This window comes from Neoarius graeffei, chromosome 11 (genome assembly GCF_027579695.1).
Source record: "Neoarius graeffei isolate fNeoGra1 chromosome 11, fNeoGra1.pri, whole genome shotgun sequence".
Taxonomy (NCBI): Eukaryota; Metazoa; Chordata; class Actinopteri; order Siluriformes; family Ariidae; genus Neoarius; species Neoarius graeffei.
Window position 1 is genome coordinate 22,529,482 of NC_083579.1, and position 22,358 is coordinate 22,551,839.

Below are 22,358 nucleotides of genomic sequence, written 5' to 3' on the forward strand. Positions count from 1 at the left end.
TATTAATGGAGAAAAAAAAAAAAACCACACACACACACACACACACACACACACACATTAGGCTCTAGATAGCGCATCTGCTACAACATTATCCTTTCCCCTAATATGTAAAATTTTAAGTGGATATTGCTGTAAAATCAAGCTCCAATGCTAGCCTTCGCATGGCCAAGGCATGTTCTCGCTCTATCACGTTGTTCTCGCTCTTTATCACGTTCCTCACACTCCAAGCGCTTCAACTGCACCTGAAACTCGAATTTCCTCAGCTCCACATCCCTCAAACTCTAGTTGTTTCACTTTGAAAGTCCCGTCCTCGCTCTCAACCTTAGGTTCATCTAACGGTGTCTGTAGTTCAGATGTAGTTGTCATTTCACCTACCACTAACACACCTTTCTCCTGTAACTGATCTCTAACTGACAAAAACAATGACTCCTTTAAACTTCTCTCCTGTGATGTAATCTGAAGTTCATAATATTCTGCCACTTCACACAGCTGTGCTTTTGTCATTATTGCCAACAAGTCTTCAGACGGACTGGCACAAAAATCTTCGACAGGCCCCATTGTTAACTAGACTAAAATTATAACAGGCCACAACTAACTGTGAACAGCTCCCTACTCTCCCCAATAGGTGCAAATTCAACACAGTGTAATTTACAAATGCCTAACCCAGAAACAATCAAATAAACGAGGCACAGAAAAAAAAAACCTCAGCTACTACTGCTTTTCTCTCACTCACAATAATGATTAAGCTACCATTATACAACGTGCAAGTAATACACAGAAACTGGTAAACACCAGAATAAATCACAAACGTACTTGTCGCAGTATCAAAGCATACGCAAACAAAGTTAAGCATGCACACCTCACCTTACAAAAGGCTACAAACTAACAACTTGCAAACAGCGCAGCACATGCACTAAACGAGGCACCAACCTCCACAAATTGCAACTTAAACAGCTTAATTAAGCGCAGCGAGACAGATCACCCAAACACAGAACATCAATTGATCTAAAAATAGATCCGTGAATGTTCTACACAGTACTCCACACACAAAAAGTAGCCAATTAATGCAAACACATTCTACTGACAAATAAAGAGAGGATAGACTTACCACATCCGCATGAACCACTTACCCCAACATGACTCCAGGTGAGACCATCAGCCGGTCGCCAGCGAAATTCCTACAACAAATGAAACACAGTCCTCTGGTAACCTAATTACCTAGCCCCAGAAGCTAACTAACCTTGCTAGTCTTCAGGAGCCTGCTGGCCTTGGGGCGGCTGGTTAACGCTGAACTCGCAACAGTGTTACACTGTTCGAAGCGTGCCCCTGACAGGAGAGATAACTCCCGACCAGGATTACCCCCAAAAACAAATCACTAAAATAACAAAGGCAAAATAATAACCAGTACACCGAAGGAAAGGCAATACCCAGCTGGAGCACTCTGCCGAACCAGAGACTGCAATTAAGCCAAACAAACCAAACAAATGGGCTCACCTGAGACCACTTGAATCTATGATCCAAACCAATTAAACTCCCAGACGAGCCCCCAAATTATGTAACGGCAGGCTCATTTACCATCACATAATGAGGGAGACGACAACAAAAGTAAGTTTTAAGAAATTTATTTAAATAAAAAAACGTGTCTAGGGGTAAAGTGCAGGAGTGAGGTTATGCGTGAGTGGATGCAAATGAAAAGGTCAGTATGTAAGATTGTGTTCAAAATAACAAAAGAGTGAGGCACAAGGGGAGAAGAGTAAGAGATGATGACAGAGAGAGAGCAAGCAGGTAGTGCCAGTCGACAGCGAGAGAGAGAGAGCCTCCTGAGGCCATAGGCACCAGCCCCTTTATAGCCCCAGTTGGCATTACAGGTGTACCTAATTAGGTAATCAGGTACCAGGACCCAGCCCTGCCCGTGCACTGACAGTGCTGGGCCTGAAGGGGGCATAGATGGGCGTAACATGATGCATAGTTGGCCATTAAATCTGATTCTGATAAGCCAAAAATGCAGCACCAAGAGCAAAAACAAAAGCAACAAAGCCACAATTCAAATTCAAGACCATAACAGGAACCAAAACACATAAAAAAGAAGCAAAAAAAATTTGCAACAAAACCAAAGGCACAACAATAAGTTTGGAAACAGGACAGCAAAAATGCAGCAACAATACACTGCAAAAAAATTGAAAACTGAATTTGAGGAGAAAATTACTTAATACTCGTGAAATTATCTTGCTGCATGGACAGATATTTTTACTTGATAAGACAGCTTAGAATAAGTTGGATGCAATCTAGAACTAGGTTTAATAATCTCAGAATCGGTGTCTTGTTTTCTTCTAATAGGAAATGCTAGATCGTTTCAACTATTTTCAAGATATTTTCACTTGCTAAGATATCATTTTGGCGGCACTGTGGTGTAGTGGTTAGCGCTGTCGCCTCACAGCAAGAAGGTCCTGGGTTCGAGCCCCAGGGCCGGCGAGGGCCTTTCTGTGTGGAGTTTGCATGTTCTCCCCGTGTCCGCGTGGGTTTCCTCCGGGTGCTCCGGTTTCTCCCACAGTACAAAGACATGCAGGTTAGGTTAACTGGTGACTCTAAATTGACCGTAGGTGCGAGTGTGAATGGTTGTCTATGTGTCAGCCCTGTGATGACCTGGCGACTTGTCCAGGGTGTACCCCGCCTTTCGCCTGTAGTCAGCTGGGATAGGCTCCAGCTTGCCTGCGACCCTGTAGAAGGATAAAGCAGCTAGAGATAATGAGATGAGAAGATATCTTTTTTTTTTTTTGCAGTGTACCGAAAACAGCAAAAAAGAAAACTCCCAGACAGAACCAAAGTCACAACAGGAACCAGAAAATGCAACAAAACCTAAAACACAACAGAAAAAAAATGCTATAATAAAAACAAAAACAACAACAAAACAGAAAAGACAAAAGCTAATTAGGAAACATAACATTAAAAAAAAAAAGTTTCTTCTTCTTCTTCGTGGTTTTAAGGCAGCCGGCATCCAAAAAGTTGCATTGCTGCCACCTATAGAACTAAAACGCCATTGGCCTAGATCCTTCCGTACAGTCCAGTGTCCAGTAAAAACTTGAAGAAGTGACGTTCGCACTTCACACTTGTCCCCATATCCAACACGCTTTTCAAAGACACCTCTGTCATGCCATTCTGTCTCAAGTGACTGAACAATTCTTGTCTATAGCTGTCATAATTCCTACAAGACAGCAAAACGTGCTGAACTGTCTCCATCTCCTGGCAAGAGCATAAGCCGTCTTGATGTTTTCCTAAAATAAATAAAGTACTGTTTAGGCCAGTATGACCTATTCTCAAACTAGCAATGATTACATCTTCCTTACGTCTACCACTACTGCAAACTTTAACTGAGTCAGTAACACTACTAGTGATTGAGAACAGATGTCTTCCTTTTGTGTCATTCTCCCATAGTTGTTGCCATCTCAAAAGAGACTCCTGCCACACAATACTCTTGCCTTCTGATTTTGATAGGCTCACACTGACATCGATGGATTCCCTTTGAGTTGCCTCCTTAGCTAACTTATCCACCTTTTCATTCAGTCTGACTCCTACATGGGCAGGTACCCATAAAAATGATACCTTCACTCCATGTCTTCCAACATCTCTAATCGCCAGTAAAATGTCATGTATCAAATCTTGTCTTGCCTTGGACATTCCCTTCCCAAGACTTCTAATAGCTGACACTGAATCACTGCATATTAATACCTTCTTATTCTGTAGTTGTTCAGTCCACCTCACAGCCATCAGGATGGCATATAACTCTACTGAAAACACACTTAAAAAATCAGAAGTTCTCTTCAAGGCCTGCACATTCATTCCCTGAACAATAAAAGCTGCCCCAGTAGCACCTGTGCCCTGATCCTTTGACCCATCAGTAAATATTAAGACATAGTCTTGATACCTATTTTCTACATGGCAATAAAAGTTATATACCAGCTCTGCTTCAGGATCCCTTTCCTTAATTTTTAGCAACGTTAAGTCAGTGTCTGGGACCCCCAGCTGCCACACAGGAATCAACGGCCACAATACTCCTGGGCAAAAGGTTCTATGGAGAATTTTCATGTCCTGGGCCACAGATTCTACCGTCCATCCAAAGCTTGACAGATTTGCCACCTCTTTCTCCCAGCTTGGCTCAATTATTCCCCTAACAGGGTGATCAGGTCCTTGTCCCATCAGATTTACCCAATAATTGGCCTGCAGCTGTTTTTTCCTCAAACCAAGAGGCATTTCTCCTACCACAACTTGCAAGGAACACACTGGGGAAGAACGTATGGCTCCGGTACACAATCTCAAAGCAGCAGCTTGGACTACATCCAGCCTGGCCAGTACAGTCACCGCTGCAGATGCATAAGCCAAACACCCATAGTCAATTCTTGCTCTAATTAGGTAAATATAAATCTGTTTTAAAGACGTCAAATCTGCCCCCCATTCCTTTCCAGTAAGACACCTCATTAAGTTCAGTACAGTTTTACATTTATCTACCACTCTGGAGATATGTGCTCTCCATGTAAGTCTTGTGTCAAAAAACACACCTAGGAATTTAAAACAAGGAACTCTCTCCAAGGGACGGTTGTAAAGTTGTAGTTCCAGACTGTCACATATCTTCTTCCTGGTAAAAAACATTACTTTGGTTTTCTCAACTGAAAATCTAAAGCCCCACTTCCTACCCCAATTCCCCACAATGGTTAGGGCTTCCTGAATCCTCTTCAAAGTGTGTCTTACATTTTTTCCCCTTTTCCACAAACTACCATCGTCTGCAAACAGAGACTGGCCAATGTCTGGTTGAACATTACAAAAAACATCATTGATCATAATATTAAATAACAGTGGACTGATCACACTCCCTTGTGGAGTTCCATTTTCAACTAGACATTGTCTTGATATGTCTGTCCCTATTTTGATCTGAATTCTTCTGCCACTCAAAAAATTCATTACCCAGTTAAAGATATTTCCCCCAATGCCCAACAAATGCATCTTAATTAAAAGTCCCTCCACCCAAAGCATATCATACGCTTTTTCAACATCTAAAAACACTGCCACAACAGTTTCTTTCTTTACCTGTGCTTTTCTAATTGCATCTTCAAGACATAGAATAGAGTCAGTTGTATTCCGCCCCTTCCTGAAACCACTCTGATACTTTGTCATCAACCCCTTCTCCTCAATTAAGTGCATTAATCTCCCATTAACTAATCTTTCCATCAATTTACCCAACTGGGATGTCAAAGCTATCGGCCGGTAATTGGCAGGGTTACTTGCATCTTTTCCTGGTTTTCTAAAAAAAAAAAAAGCTGTGATCATGAAATGTACATATCTGTCTGGGGCAGTGACGTCATTAGGCCCTGACGGGTGTTTCTTGTTGTCCAGGTGTGCACTGTTAGATTGATTATTTTTACAGTTAATAGCTCTGATTGTCTACTCTTGGTTTCAGGCCTGGGTTTTGCCTCTGAAAACTGCATTTGTTGTTAAAAGGATAAACCAACATGAAGAACAGAGCACTATCTGTAGGAGAAAAGCAAGCCATTCTGAAGCTGAGAAAAGAGGGAAAATCGATTAGAGTCATTGCACAAGCAGTGGGTATAGCCAATATAACAATTTGGAATGTCCTGAAAAAGAAATAAATCACTGGTGTTCTAACAACCAGACATCAAACAGGTCATACAGGTAAAACAACAGCAGCTGATGACAGAAACATTGTGAGAGCTGTGAAAAAAAAAAATTCCAAAAACAACAGCCAGGTACATCACCAACAACTTCAACAGGGCAGGAGTGAAGGGATCACAATCCACCATTCAATAAAGATTTTGATAGCAGAAATATGGAGGCCATACCACAAGATACAGTGGTGCTTGAAAGTTTGTGAACCCTTTAGAATTTTCTATATTTCTCCATAAAGAATTAGAATTTGTAAAGAAATACAGAGATGAACCACAAAAGTTCTGGAACCAAGATTAACCTCTACTAAGTGATGGAAAGGCCAAAATGTGGAGAAAGAAAGGATCTACTCATGATCCAAAACATATAAGCTAATCAGTCAAGCACACTGGAGTATTGTCATGGCTTGGGCTTGCATGACTCCTTCTGGAACAGGCTCACTAATCTTTATTGATGATGGAACTCCTGATGTTAAGAGCAGAATGAATTCAGAAGTCCACAGAAACATTCATTCTGCCAATTTACAGAAAAATGCATCCAAGCTAATTGGAAGGAACTTCATCATACAGCAAGACAACGACCCAAAACACACTGCCAACACAACAAAGGACTTCATTAGGGGAAAACAGTGAAAGTTTTTAGACTCGACAAGTCTAAAGCTTAATGACAAGACTAGAGCTTAACCCAACTGAGCAGCCTTTCACCTCCTGGGCCCTGTACTACGAAGCGGGTTTTCTGGCTTACCAGGGTAACTTCGAGAGTAACTTGATCACGTGCAGCGTAACTTCCCGATTAACCCATACTACGAAAGGTGGCTATGTTCAAACCGAGGTATGCTGCCATGGCAACTTGCGCTGCATCTCAAACCTGCTCGTCTCAGGTTATGTTCTTGGTTAACCCGAGGTTTCCGATTAACCACACCCTTTTTAAACACCACCTCTCCACCGACATTTCCTCTAGAGACAATGCCAGCGTACCTGGATGACCCGTGCGATATCGGAGCGCAGATTAGAGATGGGATTTATGGCTCTTTGATGGGATCCGCATCTTTGTGATCCGTTCTTTGAAAAGAGCCGTTAAAAAGACTGGCTCATTTGGCTCTTTTTAAATATTTATTCAGTTTTAAGAAGATAGCGTCTAAAGAAGCCAGATCCCTCTGCTTAGACAGTGACATCAATATTTCTGGGCATACCTTTTATATAAAGCAACCTAGACTTACATTACTGTAACCCCTAAACGCTCATTAAAAAACAATGAGGGCTTCAATGAATGTCCATGCAGAACGGCTTTTCTGTTTAAAAAACAAAAAAACACCCACTCAAGAGCATAGTTATCAAGAACGCAAGAATATTTTATAGAAAAACACTTGTTTTACAAAAATATTTAAGTCTGAGATACAAAATAGATACAACTACAATAAATATAACAAGAACTAGTTATCACACAAGAACATTTTAATAGAAAAAAACTTTCTATATTAAAAATATTGAAATTGTAACAAAAATAGATACAACTAAACAGTCAGATAAATAGATAAAGTTATAACAAGAACACAAGATTATTTTAATAGGAAAAACAAACTATTAATGCAAAAAATATATTAGAAAAATAGATACAACTAGACAAACAGATAAATAAATAAAATACACAAAAATGGAACAAACAAAATGACGATAGAATAAATTAAATGAACGTTCGTGCAAAGTAGTTTTCCCACAATATCATTAATATCATACAACGACATTATAAACTATATACAAAACAATTTGAACTATTAGGCAAACAGATAAAACTTGAATAAATAAAAGGCAAATGAATGCTTGCTTGCACGCACACACACACACTTACCATTATGAATGATGTTTTTATATTTAATTTTCACCTGTTGCCAGGTGCGTTTGGCACTGCTGTTGCCTCTGAAATGTTCACAGGTCATACACCAACTTAGTCAAAGGGACTGAACAGTCAGTCATCCTAATTCATGTGACTCTGTGCACATATCAGCTTAAGTAGGCTACTCCATGAATTTACCATACCAAATTTTATTCAGGATTTTTCGGACATTAAACGACTGGGGCCACGTCGAAGGACCATTTTCTGTGACTTGTGATTGATCATGAAGCTTCTCTCATCCTATACTTCTGTTCTGGAACATGTAGAAGGGAGAATGTACTTGCGCATTTACCCGATCGGCAATTCGGTGCCAACATGCTTGCCGCTCCTTATTGGCAGCCGCTGTGTTAGATTTTGCTCTTAATGTTGTTTTGAACTCCTCGTAGCTTTGCATTATGACAGCGCATTCTTCCTCCGTGAAGTGCGGCGGCCGTGCCATTGTGAACAGTGGGGATTTGCGCTGATAACCTCCCCTTTAACGTGAACGCGCATTAACCCTGATTAGGTTAAACCAGGTTCAACAAATCAACTTCATAACTGGCGTCGTAGTACCGTTTAACCCCAAACAAGATAACCAGGTTTTGTCAACCCCGGTTTAGCGGGGGAACCCTGGGTTACTTCTGGGTAGGTTAACCTCTGTTCGTAGTACAGGGCCCTGAAGAGGAGACTGAAAAGAATAAAACCCCAAAACAAACAACAACTGAAAGAAGCTGCAGTACAAGCCTGGAAAAAAACATCACCAAAGAAGAATGTAACAGTTTGGTGATGTCAGTGGGTCACTTGTTTGATGCAGTTATTGCAAGCGAGAGATATGCAACCAAATGTTAAATGTTATTTACTTTAAGACTATCAGTTCCTATACTTTTGCTCACATAAAATTTACCACCAGTGGTGATAGGTTCTAACTGGTTTATTGCATCTAGATATAAATATCAGGAAAGAAAAACTGAAATACTGGTCTATCATCTCATATTTATCTTTTGATCTCAAACCCAAACGTTGTTAGTGTACAACAAAAACGATATGACCGGCTATCTGGGATTTTGATGAGGTCTAATCTGGCTCCCTTTGAAAAAAAGTTTGGACACCCTTGAGCTCTGGCAACATGTTGAGTTAAAAAATAATCACTGATCAAGTGGTCAAAACACCAATCACCTACAATCACCTACTCACACAATCACAAGCAAACAATGAAGAAATGATTTCGAAGTAACATGATGGCGTAGGCCTAATGGTCATTTTTCAGGTGCTAGAAGTGAATATTTTGGCTCGCCATCAGCGTTCAATAAAACTGAAAGTACATTTGAAGCTAAATACAACTTTTAGTTATTTGTTTATATAACTTTTGATCAGTTGTTTTTTATATTATTATTTATTAAACTGTTTTTTTCATCATCAAAGATAAAAAAATAGTCCTGGTTGAGCTAATGTCATTCAAGAAATTAATCAACACAATCAGGACCAATAATTCAAACAGTAATAATCGTATCTTAATTTTAAAGTAATTTAAGGATAAAGCGGCTAGAGATAATGAGATGAGATGAGATGAATGTAGTTTATTATTACCTGCTTCCGGTTTGGGTGCAGGTGCAAGGGTGTCGTTGTTACTGGTGCATAGCAACCACAGTGTGTCCTTAGCAACCCAAACAGGAGGCTCAGTGGTGTTTAGAGAAGAACATTTATTTCCCAGCCACTGATAAGGTTAATTATAGCGGTTTGCTCTGCATTCGACGTGTACAAACATGAAAACTTTTGATGGAACAAAAACAAAACTGAAGACGGAAGGATTTACCGTGAAATCAACTATGAAGAACTCGGTGGTAAGTTTTGCCCTATACTAGCAAGCTAACTGTTGATTAGCTCACTAATAGGCTATCAAACCAAACTGAGGCATTTTAAGAACATTACAGCCCGAAAAATGATAAAAGTCTCGATTGTAAAGTAATTTAGTTTTTGACCTTCGTCTTTTCGGCTTTAAAAACTAACAAAAGCAATCCAAACAAATGCAAATACAGTGCTTTTAATTCTACTATGACTAACATAATTTACATGACAGCTATAAGACAAATCAACTGTTATTAAAAACAAACAAAACAAAACAACAAAAAGTGTGCTCGTTGGGGAGGGCCAGGTCTTCATTAGGATAAAAACTAAACTAACTCCTCCTTCCTCACCTTAGAAGCCACGGTTTCCCCAATTTTTCCGCATGCCAAGCCAAGGGCCAAAATGTCCAGGGTTAAACACACACACACCAACACTGAAAAATAAACATCCTAGCATGCATACACCTTTTTATATTTGACTAAAACCAAAACATTTTTATTTACTGTCAGGGCTTGGCATTAACTTTTCAATCCACTTGGACAAGCAAGATTTTTCACTTGTCCTGACCATTTTTTTCACATCCTGTCAGTCCTGTAATCTTATGGACACAGTCACTTCACCAGTGTATGACACAATCATAGTTTCATCACATTCTTTCACCTTCAACTTTTCTATTCTTCATGTGAAACCACGTGACAAAAACAGTGTGACGTATGCACCTACCTCCATGTTGGATGATATATAAATCCAGAGTGCAAGGACATGTACGTAAATAGTATATTTTATTAACATATTTTGATTTTCTAATTATTCTTGTTTTTATATTATTAACCCAACAAACCTTTACATTTCAAACAATAAAGATCTTTGACAAAAGAGTACAAACACAGTCTAAAAGCATGCAATAAAAACATCACTCAGCAATTAGTACTATTTTATGCTAATTCTATTTTCTTTTAATAGACAAAGTAAAATCATTTTGATTAAAGTGATTTATCTCCGTTGATTAAAAGGAACAACCAATGGAGAGAAGTTACACAAGGCACAGCATACTTTGGCAGTCTTATCAAGTTAAATCAGCTTCCAATATTTTTTTCTTAAGTTCCACCATTTCATAAGTCATATCTCTATTGCACTGCTCCATTTGAACTTGTAAACCAGTGGGTTCCGTCTGGCAACCACTTTCAATGTGTCTCTCTGCTGGGAGAGTTTCAGGCACAATTTCATTTGACTCTGGTACATCTGTAAAACAAATAGTGCCTAAGTAAAACAAAGTTACTGGGTTACTGGAACGTCATCGCTAATTAAATAATATTGGCTGGCTTTGAGTGGTATATCAGATATATTCCATTCAGCTAGCATGATATTGAACTAGTTGAAGATGAGTTTATTATTATTATTATTATTATTATTATTATTATTATTATACATACACATTTGATGGAAGAATTATAGATTTTACAAAAAGTTAAGAATGGGTAACTTACCAATATCGAATGCTGATTCTGATCATATGTAATTCATTGTTTTGCCAATCCAATGTACATGTGCAAAATCAAAGTTCTAACAATAAAAATGGTACAAGTCCAAAAAGCCTGAACAACAACCCAACTTATATACAATCTATACAGGTTGACAATTCAACTTCAAAGTTACTTTTGGTAGTAGTTAATTGTTACATTGCCGTTGTTCAAGACAAAAGGGTTTTGCTGAGTGAAGTCCATGAGTGAAGACCTCTTGTAAAAGTCTCTGTCACTTTTCCTCACCTCCAAGTAGAACTTTGACAGTATTTCCACTTTTGCTCTCTTTTCCAGTTTTTCGATGTCTGTTGGTATGTTTTTCTCTTGTAAATATGTGTGAAGAATATCCAGTAAAGTTTTGGTAGCCTTTCTGGTGTTCAGCGTGTCTTTCTCTTGAAATCTTCCGCTTTTAATGAAGCAAACCTTGCAGCCATGTTTGTGTACAAACTGTCACAGTCACTCACTAGCGTGGAAGTTTTATGTCTCTGACATGTATCTTTTCCAGTTTTTCTCTTATAAATATGCGTGAAGAACATCCAGTGAAGTTTTGGTAGACTTTTGAGTGTTCAGCGTGTCTTTCACTTTAAATTTTCCGCTTTTAATGAAGCAAACCTTGCAGCCATGTTTGTGTACACACTGTCACAGTCACTCGCTAGCGTGGAAGTTTTACATCTCCAGTGTGTCTCTTTTCCAGTTTTTCGATATCTGTTGGTATGTTTTTCTCTTGTAAATAGGCGTGGAGAATATATAATGAAATTTTGGTAGTCTTTTGGGTGTTCAGCGTGTCTTTAGTTTCAGTTTTCAGTTTATTTATTTAGTGCTTAAACCGAGCACTGAATTAACCCCATCTTCTCTCTCTCCCGGCCGACAAAGAAATGATTGTGTGCATGCGCAACAGCAAAGTTTTGTCATTGGATCTTCGCATGAGCTCTGAGTTGTGACGTCTTGTTGTCTTGACAACATGCAATATTATAACAATAGTGCATGCTCATTCTCCATTGGGGAGATTGGCATAATACATGGAGGATAAGTGATATGATAACAATATTGCATGCCATCAATAAACCTACTAGATAGAATACATGTTTTTATTCCATGAAAAAAGTGGCTCATATGTATCTCATCTCATTCATCTCATCTCATTATCTCTAGCCGCTTTATCCTGTCCTACCGGGTCGCAGGCAAGCTGGAGCCTATCCCAGCTGACTACGGGCGAAAGGCAGGGTACACCCTGGACAAGTCGCCAGGTCATCACAGGACTGACACATAGACACAGACAACCATTCACACCTACGGTCAATTTAGAGTCACCAGTTAACCTAACCTGCATATCTTTGGACTGTGGAGGAAACCCACGCGGACACGGGGAGAACATGCAAACTCCGCACAGAAAGGCCTTCGCCGGCCACGGGGCTCGAACCCGGACCTTCTTGCTGTGAGGCGACAGCGCTAACCACTACACCACCGTGCCGCCCGGCTCATATATGAGTGATTCCACGCTTATGGGTACTGAAATGGGGACATGAACTTATTCACCTAAAACCATTTCTTTTTTTACCATCAGGTCACAAAACATGTAATCTTTAATGAATGATATGTTAAAAGATAACTTTAATTTTCTGAGATGTAATAAAAACATATTTATATGCCAAAGTCAAGCCTATGAGTTCCAAAATGATGTCTGTTACATTACTTCTGTTACGATTGTCCATCTCGCGTCTGTTACAAATTACAGTCTAGCTATATACCATGTTAATCTTATTGAAAGAATGTGTATGTTTATTCTACTACACATGTTTATTAATTATATTTGCTAAAACATCACCTTCCTATGTTTCAAAAAGTAATTCTACATTGTTAAAATTGAGAATATATATGTCCACAACACTTCTGTTACGTTCTGACTTTGGCATATAAATATGTTTTTATTACATCTCAGAAAATTAAAGTTATCTTTTAACATATCATTCATTAAAGATTACATGTTTTGTGACCTGATGGTAAAAAAAAGAAATGGTTTTAGGTGAATTTTTAAAAATAAGTTCATGTCCCCATTTCAGTACCCATAAGCGTGGAATCACTTATAGATAATAATATCTAATATCTCACCTGGCAAAGTTGACCCACATTGTTTTCCTTGTGTATCCAAACTCACTCAAGTTTGCATTGCTTCTAATCTGACTTTCTTGGCAGGTCTTTCATTTATCCTGTTGCTTCTTGATACTGCAAGTTGAGTTTTCATCTTGATCTTATTGTGTCCTAATTTGAGTGTTGGTGCCCAATTTGGATTTGTTTTATCACCCAGGTTTGCTAGTGTTTCTTCAAGGTGAGAAGCAGAGTGTTCGTGCTAAAGCTCAAAAGTTCAATTTAATCAGCAGAATACAGCTTGACTTAGCAATGAACTCTTACCAGATATAAATTAAGTTTTGCTAGCCTTTCGGGTGTTCAGCGTGTCTTTAGTTTCAGTTTTCAGTTTATTTATTTTCAGTTTATTTATTTAGTGCCACACACGCAGGTGTAATTAGCTTTTTCCTCAGGTAAGTCCTAACGATGTATGTTTTTGAACCACAGCGCACGGTGTTCTCTGGATAGTTCTTCATTTGTTTTGTTGCCGTTTTTAATTATTTTGGGAATTCTGAAGAACCATTTCTCTTTGCCATGAATAGCATTATTACCGCAATTATATCCTGCACACAAAGGAGACATTGTTTTTCTTCAAAGGCAATGAAATCAAAAGAAAATCATGAAGCATTGCAGCAGTTCACACGTGAAGCAACGTTATCATCCAACATGGCGGACTTCTGGTTTGGAAAATAAGCGTGACATCACTTGCACACGAAGAATTTGTAAGAGTGTACATGTGTTGTAATACCTCTGTGACTCCTAAGAGAATCAATTTGAAAAATGCCTGATCCTATGGCCAGCGAGGCACTTCCCACTGCATAGGTTTCACATGTTACACAGTACACTTTGTTCTCGTTTCCACTGTCCTGTAGCCAGTCAAGTTCAGTGAGCCACTTTGGAAGGAACTCGCGTTTCCTTTTCTTTTCATATGCCTCTTTGGTTTCTATTCATCCTTTTATCTTTTTGGGATTGTCAGGTTTTTTTTTTCACTTTTGAGGAAATGAAATTGAAAAAAAAAAACCAAGTTGGACATGATAAGGGTGACAGAGATTTTGTCAAAGATTCAGTAAGAAATCTAGGTGTAATTTTTGACTCAGACTTCAAAATGGAGAAACAAATAAATACTGTTGTCAAATCTAGTTTCTTCCATTTAAGACTCCTATCAAAGGTCAAACTTTTTTTATCTCCTAGTAATCTGGAGACTGCTATACATGCTTTTATTACGTCCCGCCTTGATTACTGTAATGCTTTGTATGCTGGTCTTAGCTGCTCTTCCTTGTCAAGGCTCCAACTTGTTCAGAACGCTGCGGCACGGTTCCTGACCAGAACACGCAAGCGTGAGCACATCACACCTGTTCTGAAGGCTCTCCATTGGCTCCCTGTGCGTTTTAGGATACATTTTAAAATTCTGTTGTTTGTTTTTAAGTCTCTGAAACATTTAGCCCCATCCTACATAGCAGACCTCCTTCATCATCATACACCCCTGAGATCACTGAGGTCCTCTGACCAACTACTGCTAACTGTCCCACCCTCTAGACTAAAGAGTAGGGGGGATTGTGCTTTTGCAGTTATAGGCCCCAAACTATGGAATGAACTCCCACTGCATGTAAGGCTTGCCCCCTCAGTGCCCATCTTCAAGTCCCGCCTGAAAACACACTTTTTCTCCCTGGCGTTTGACTCTCTATGAGTGGTGTGATGTTATGTGACTTGGTATAGTGAAGATCCATGTCTGTTGTCCATGATTTGCTTTTAGGGTCTATGTGTGATTTTATGTCTCTGTCCTTTATCTGCTTTTAGGTTTTATATATGATTTTTATGTATATTCACTTCATTCTTACTTATTTTTATTTATTTATTTAATTACTCTCATCTTAGATGGACTGTACAGCACTTTGGTCAACTGTTGTTGTTTTTAAAGGCCTTTATAATAAACTTGAACTTGACAAAATCACATTGTGAATGAAAACAAACTGTAAGTGAGTTTGCTACTGTTGTAAAATCCCTGCGAAATATTTTACATTTGTGATGGTTAATGTGTACCATACAAAAGAAAAATACAATGAATGCAGTGTTTCCCCTAGAAAATGTTTGAAGGTGCGGTGGCAAGACCTGCGCTCAGACGTCCCACCCCAGTACGAGGATACGGGAGCATTCTGAGAAATTTTTTGACAAAACACACTCTAAAATGGTGACCCTTTGTAAGGGAATAAATGAATAAACCTAGTCTTGAAAGAACAAGCATAACCTGCAGAGCAAGGCAGTTTAGAAAACAGTCAGGGAGACTAAATTCCCCCCACACCTAATCCCTTCAATAAAAGGCCTCTTTGGAGAGCCAGTTTTTGGTGTCTGCTTATGCTGGCGACATAAGCGACAGAACATTCCTGTTGGTAAAGACCAGTGTTAGTTTTTGTTATTGCTAATTAACACAACAAAGACTATGAGTGGCAGAATTGGTTGATATTAAAGTAGCCACAGAATACTTGCCATGGTCAGTGTGGTAAAGCCAAGGTTTGTATCTGGGCTTGTCAACCCATGTAGAGTCCCAGCCTGTGGCCCTGTGTTTGCCCTTCTTTTGGCTGCTCTCCTCTCTCTCTCTTCCCTCTCTTCCCTCTTTTCACATTCTCTTTCCTGTTCTGGCAGTCTGCTTTGCTCTCCTGCTTGATTACTGCTGCCTGCCTAAAATGTTCATATTTTCAAAACATTTACATGGACATTTTGAAATTAACGTGGTTTTGATCATTTCTGATCTGATATGGCATTTCGCAGATGATCACACACACCCACTGACGTTCGGAAAAAGGGCTGTGTTTAAAAACTCGCATCGGTGTTGTACTTTCTGCAACAGTGTATGCTCGAATTAGGGATGGACATCACATGACCAATAGCCTAGTTTAATCGATAATTGACCATTAAGAATTTTGTTAAGAAGAATGACGTTCATGTTCATCGACAAAAATGAATAGCCTATAGGTTGTTGCGTTGTGCGTAGTGCAAGTCTTCAAGCAATGAATTTCGCTGTCTGTCACGGACAAACATTTGGCCGTACCCTGGCTTCAGTTACCTACGAGCTTCTGTAGCGTAGGTCAATCGCTTAAAAATCAACATGAAGCAGCATGGCGAAGTGTGGCGTGGGACCATTTTTAAATGTCCAAGTTTACTGTCATCACTATAATGTAGCGTATAAATTAGTGCTGTCAAGCGATTTAAAATATTTAATCGCGATTAATGTCACGACTGTCATAGTTAACTCGCGATTAATCGCAATTTAATCGCACATTTTTGTCACATGAAAAACCATTGTAATTCTCTTATCAGCATAAAAAAGTGAATGGGCTTGCTTTGTACCAATGTTTTTTTTTTTAATTGCAGAGCATAACACGTCTTGTCACAGCCACTGACATCCATAACCTCCATATTAGATGAGAAAACCAAGGGATGAAAAATAAAGTGCATATCACTGTGAAAATAAAAAAATGTTTTATTTTACTCTTCATTAGTTTCTTTTGAAGAGAAGTATTTGCCATAAAAGAAGAAAAAAACAGATAACAAAAATAAAAACATTCATCATACGTTCAAAAACGTTCATCATAGTGTGGCACTGTATTATCTAATTCTCACTGCTTATAACTCTACACCTACCCAGTGGAGATGAGCTGGGAGACTGAAGGAACAGTATTGAAAAGTATTTTTCCAGTCTCACCTGTGAAAGGTAATCCCATGTGATCTCGTTTGGACGGTAAACCTGTTGGTACAGTTAAACGCAGCACATGAATGAGGCATCTTTATTCTCGGCTAGTGTCTAGACGCTATACCAGAGACGGTTGAAAAATCTCCACTTTGCCCTATCCAATATGGCGGCGAGGATGTTTATATGTCTATGCCTTTCTCCATCACTCACACGCACTCTTATTGAAGCAGCGCGCGACAAGCCTCAACAGGAACTACGGGTGACTCGCAGGGCCAAATTAGAATTTGCGTTAACGGCACTATTTTTTTTAATCGCGTTAAATTGAGATTGCGTTAACGCGTTATCGTGTTAACTTTGACAGCACTAGTATAAATACAATTCATCCACAACAAAAATGATGTAGCCTACCATTTGAACAGCGTGCACCGGAGCCTTGTAAAGTGGCGGTTCATCTCAATTCCAACTATGGACTCGGTGTTAGACTACGGACAAGAAGGAGCTGGAACATCTCATAGTAAAACTAAGATAGTTAAATACAAACGTTATGGCTTTGGTTCTAAAAACACACCGAAGAGGGTCTGAAGTTTCGATACTTAGTGTATAGGCTATCAGATAGGACCTGTGGTTTGTATCCAAGGACGGCTCGCAAACCGCAAGATCTATAGTAAAACTAAAATATCTAAAAATAATTGATTACAAAGACGTGTTTTTATTATGAAAATAAATCGAAGAGGGTCTGAAATATTGATCTTAAGAGTATTTAGGCTTATCTGTAAATGGGATGATGGCGTCGTCCGTTCACCTATAGCCTCTTAAAACACTGACACCGGCCGCTATGGGATACAATACGGCCGACGCCGGCCGCCATGGAATCTCATCTCATCTCATCTCATTATCTCTAGCCGCTTTATCCTTCTACAGGGTCGCAGGCAAGCTGGAGCCTATCCCAGCTGACTACGGGCGAAAGGCGGGGTACACCCTGGACAAGTCGCCAGGTCATCACAGGGCCGACACATAGACACAGACAACCATTCACACTCACATTCACACCTACGGTCAATTTAGAGTCACCAGTTAGCCTAACCTGCATGTCTTTGGACTGTGGGGGAAACCGGAGCACCCGGAGGAAACCCACGCGGACACGGGGAGAACATGCAAACTCCGCACAGAAAGGCCCTCGCCGGCCCCGGGGCTCGAACCCAGGACCTTCTTGCTGTGAGGCGACAGCGCTAACCACTACACCACCGTGCCGCCCGCCATGGAATCTAATGGGATAAATTATAGCAATAATTATGATTACTTTAATATAAAGATGTTAATTATTATTCGATTATTCATCGTTAATTCTCCCGACAATCAGCGAAGAAAACGTAATCGAATGCCCATCCCTAGCTCGAATGACTTTTATTTTGCACGAATGAATCTTACCTGCCCAGTTTCTTCATCTGTCGCCTTTCTTTTTTTGGTGAAATACTTCAACAAGCTCATCTGCAATTGAAAGATATCGCGTTGACATTATCAGTCGACTTAATTAATCTCAAATAAAAACTAGTGCTCTGGCTATAATGAAATCGAAAAAACTGCCCGTACATTTCTCACGAACTATATCTGGAAAATGCCAAACGATAATCTATCTAGAAGATCTATGTAGTTGTTTACATGTGGATATTCATCCCCTCAGTTTGTGAACAGACTAATCTACCACAGAAGACCGGGAGGCCAAACGAGACGTCTCAGCAGTAGTCAGTACTCAGAATGTAACATAACGTGGCCTAACATAGTTTTACATAACGTAATTAGGTGACATAATGAAACATAATTTCAAGTAACACTGGAAATATAAGGTAACATAACATCTGCTGTCTACTTTTCAAGAATTGTTGCCAACACTTACCTTTCCCAATTTGACAGCTGAAGTGACAGCCGCGTAGCAGTTAGTTTACCTCAGATTGGCTTGGCTATGCTGCTCCAGGCAGAACGTTGTCCAATCAGAGCCCACGGCGACCCATGGAAACCAATCAAGTAACTGCTAGCTCGGCCAGTGGAACTGCGCTTCGCCCCAAACGCAAAGACTGGGCAAGCAACGGATAATGTAGTCGAATACATATAGCTCCCAGGGGTATTCCTGAAGGTGCGGCGGCAAAAATCAAGGTGCGACGGCCCGCCGCAGCCAATTGTACATAGCGGAAACACAGGAATGTCCAAATGAAATGAGGATTCACCACAGATACTGATTTTATTGAGGTGTTTAATGGCCATTTCTCCAATATTGATGAATTTAAAACCTAATAATCTATAATTAGATATTATGACGTGGTTAATTTTACACACACACCTGCTGTCCTCGGCTTCCCCGGAATTTCGTAAACAATAACACGGCCGGATCACAGGGGATTGAACTAGTTTTGTTGGAAGTTTATTGATATAGGCTAATTCTTGAATAATTACTATAAAAATTGTGATTTTTCAACACATATTCAACTTGTCCTGTTGGACAGGCAGATGTGGATTTGACTTGTCCGGACCAAACATTTGGTTGTCCCGGACAGTTGGACTACCATTAATGTCGAGCCCTGACTGTGCGTCTAATAGCAAAAAACAAGGACTAACAGCAGGACTACAGCAAGTGGCGCACAGTGGGAAAGGACTGAGTATCCTGAGGCAAAGACAACTCTTGTAACTTTTCTACAAAGGCTTGATGTATATCTGCATACCAACAGCATTAATGTTAATTGTTAAACAGTGTAAACATCTGCAAAATGTTCAAACAGCTTTCCACATAGACAGCAGCATCACTACAACCCCATTCGCCTCAAGAAGAGTCAAGTGAGGCTGTGAGCAAAGAGTCAGGACACACACACACACACACACACACACACACACACACACACACACATTTTTAGAAATGTGGAAATGAATCTTTCTTTTTTTATTTGCATTTTCCATACCATTCCAACTTTTTCTGATTTGGGGTTGTATGTGTGTATCAAATAATATCAGGCTATAAATACCAAATTCTATTATATGTGCTTTTCTTGTTGTCAGTAAACCTGCTGAAACTGTCCAAACTACAAACATGTGTAGGTATCATGCCGCCATCTTGGTCTAAGAACTACAACTACCAGGCAACTTCCGCGTTGACTACGTCACACCTGGGCGGAATCATGGACATCACATTCCTCAGGTTTCACATAAGAGACTTGGAAAACTTAATTTTTCTTTGTCTCTAAGTTCTGATCCCGAACGGAACTGACCTAAGAAGAGACACTCGCCATCAGACGTCTGAACGGCGCGTTTCCTCCTTTATCTAACTTTGATTAAGTTAGATTTCAGAAACACGCGATCATCAACTCAAGCGAGTTATTAACCGGTTTGCAAGTATTACTTGTCTTTTAACGCGGCTGCGAGCAAAAGGCAGTTTTCTAAAGAGCTCTTCTCTTTCTTTTAAATCCGTGCACGGTGTTGAACAAAGACTTTTCGTCTTATCAACTGCGAAGCTTCTCCAAAGAACCTCTCCAAGCTCCAGTGAACATCTGATTTGTCAGAGACTCTTCTCTCTCACCGAAGCGCAATCTTCCGCCTCGAATTTCTGCAGACAAAGGCGAGACTTTTTGCAGTAAGAAAAGGCACTGGGAAAATATCTCATTATCTCATCTCATTATCTCTAGCCGCTTTATCCTTCTACAGGGTCGCAGGCAAGCTGGAGCCTATCCCAGCTGACTACGGGCGAAAGGCGGGGTACACCCTGGACAAGTCGCCAGGTCATCACAGGGCTGACACATAGACACAGACAACCATTCACACTCACATTCACACCTACGGTCAATTTAGAGTCACCAGTTAACCTAACCTGCATGTCTTTGGACTGTGGGGGAAACCGGAGCACCCGGAGGAAACCCACGCGGACACGGGGAGAACATGCAAACTCCACACAGAAAGGCCCTCGCCAGCCCCGGGGCTCGAACCCAGGACCTTCTTGCTGTGAGGCGACAGCGCTAACCACTACACCACCGTGCCGCCCTACTGGGAAAATATTAGTCTTAGTAATTAATTCACTAAGTGTGCACACTGTGTATTGTTGATTTTCTATTATTTGGTACTATTGATTTTAATTTGGTTAATCAATAAGTCTTGCACTTTCTCTCTCTCTCCTAACATTCTGATTTCATCTAACTCACTCATATTGTGACCTCATTAAGATTTCAGAATGTTTTGCCTCTAAAAAGGGCCTTTGCATGCTTAGGAAGAGCCCCTCCTCCTTCCCCTTTGTTCCAAGAGGTCCTGTATCTCATCTTTGAATTAAATATCATAAGTTCTAAGTTTAATTCAACCTTGATAGCAATTCTCCTGTTTACATTTAAAGCCATATAAACTACAGATGACTGTTTGAATGTATTTTAACCATTAATTTCTGGTTTTTGACACACATAGTTTACTAGGCCTGAAGAAAGCACATGGTGTAGCTAGCCTTTCTTTGTCTAGTTAGCATACCTAGCTAATCACTGGGCTATACACACACACGTGCTCACTAAACTTTGAGGATCCCCTCCTCCAAGATTGCAGATAAGACACCCTGGTCCGTCCTGGCACGGACGGACACACACACACACACACACGCATACCAAGATTGCAGATAACAACATAGCTCACAAGTTAAAACTGCTTATACACACACACACACACACACACAGACCTACTCTGTTATAAAGATTTCATTCTGTTGCCATTCAATTATTAAATTCTTACTTTTTTTATTGATTTCCCTTTTTTATCTTTTTAATAATAAACTCTATTATTATTAAAATTGTGTCATTGCCTGTTTCCAATACCTCTGAAGTCGCACACATCGTCAAAGAATTCTTAAGGTATATGAATAATTAATTAGATGCAGTTTGGTAAGTGATAAACTTTGAATTATCAAATTTTAAACGATTCTTCACTTGATTCTTTAAATGATTCACTAAATGATTCACCAAATGATTCACTGATTCGATTCACTGACTCGATTCATTGAATGATTCATTCAAACTGATTCAAATGAGACTGATTCTATGGTATGATTCAATTCAAATGAGTCAAATTAAATGATTCAATAGGATTGAGTCATTTTAACTATTAACCTTTAAATTTAATGAGACTGATTTCATTTAATTATTAAAGATTGATCATTTGATACCAATCTACATATCCATAATCATTAATTACACCTACATAAGTGGTGCCCCGAGTGAGGACGATTGGTTTGTCGACTTCTTGGGTATTGTTACAGCAGATCCATTACCAGTGGATTCAGCACTGCTAAGTATATCCCCAGGTGTGTTAAACAGGAGTGTGATAACCATATCACAAATTCTAACAACCTATTGATAACTTAGGATAAGAGAGCATCTCCAACCAATTAAACCTTGTTAATTAATTAAATTAATTAATTACATAGTTAATATTAATCCTAATTGATTCATAATTAACTCATTGATTGGTTAATTACCCAATACCCAATCTAAATAAAATGGCATCCCCTTGTGTCTCAGAGACTGAAGACAACGAGCAAGACGTGTCCCTTTTTGAGGTCATCGCAGACCTCATTCACTGCTCTGACTCCGATAGGGCAACCATTAGGGGCATGAGTAGGCATG

General features: G+C 39.6%; 1 protein-coding gene across 1 annotated transcript in view; it reads left to right on the forward strand.

Moving 5' to 3' along the window:
- The first annotated feature begins 9,308 nt into the window (after nucleotides 1-9,308).
- Nucleotides 9,309-22,358, forward strand: part of pacrg (PARK2 co-regulated) — a 659,472-nt gene continuing 646,422 nt past the window's right edge. Inside the window, exon 1 of the mRNA XM_060933627.1 lies at nucleotides 9,309-9,386. Within this exon, the coding sequence (XP_060789610.1) occupies nucleotides 9,309-9,386 (78 nt within the window). The remainder of the gene's footprint in view (nucleotides 9,387-22,358) is intronic.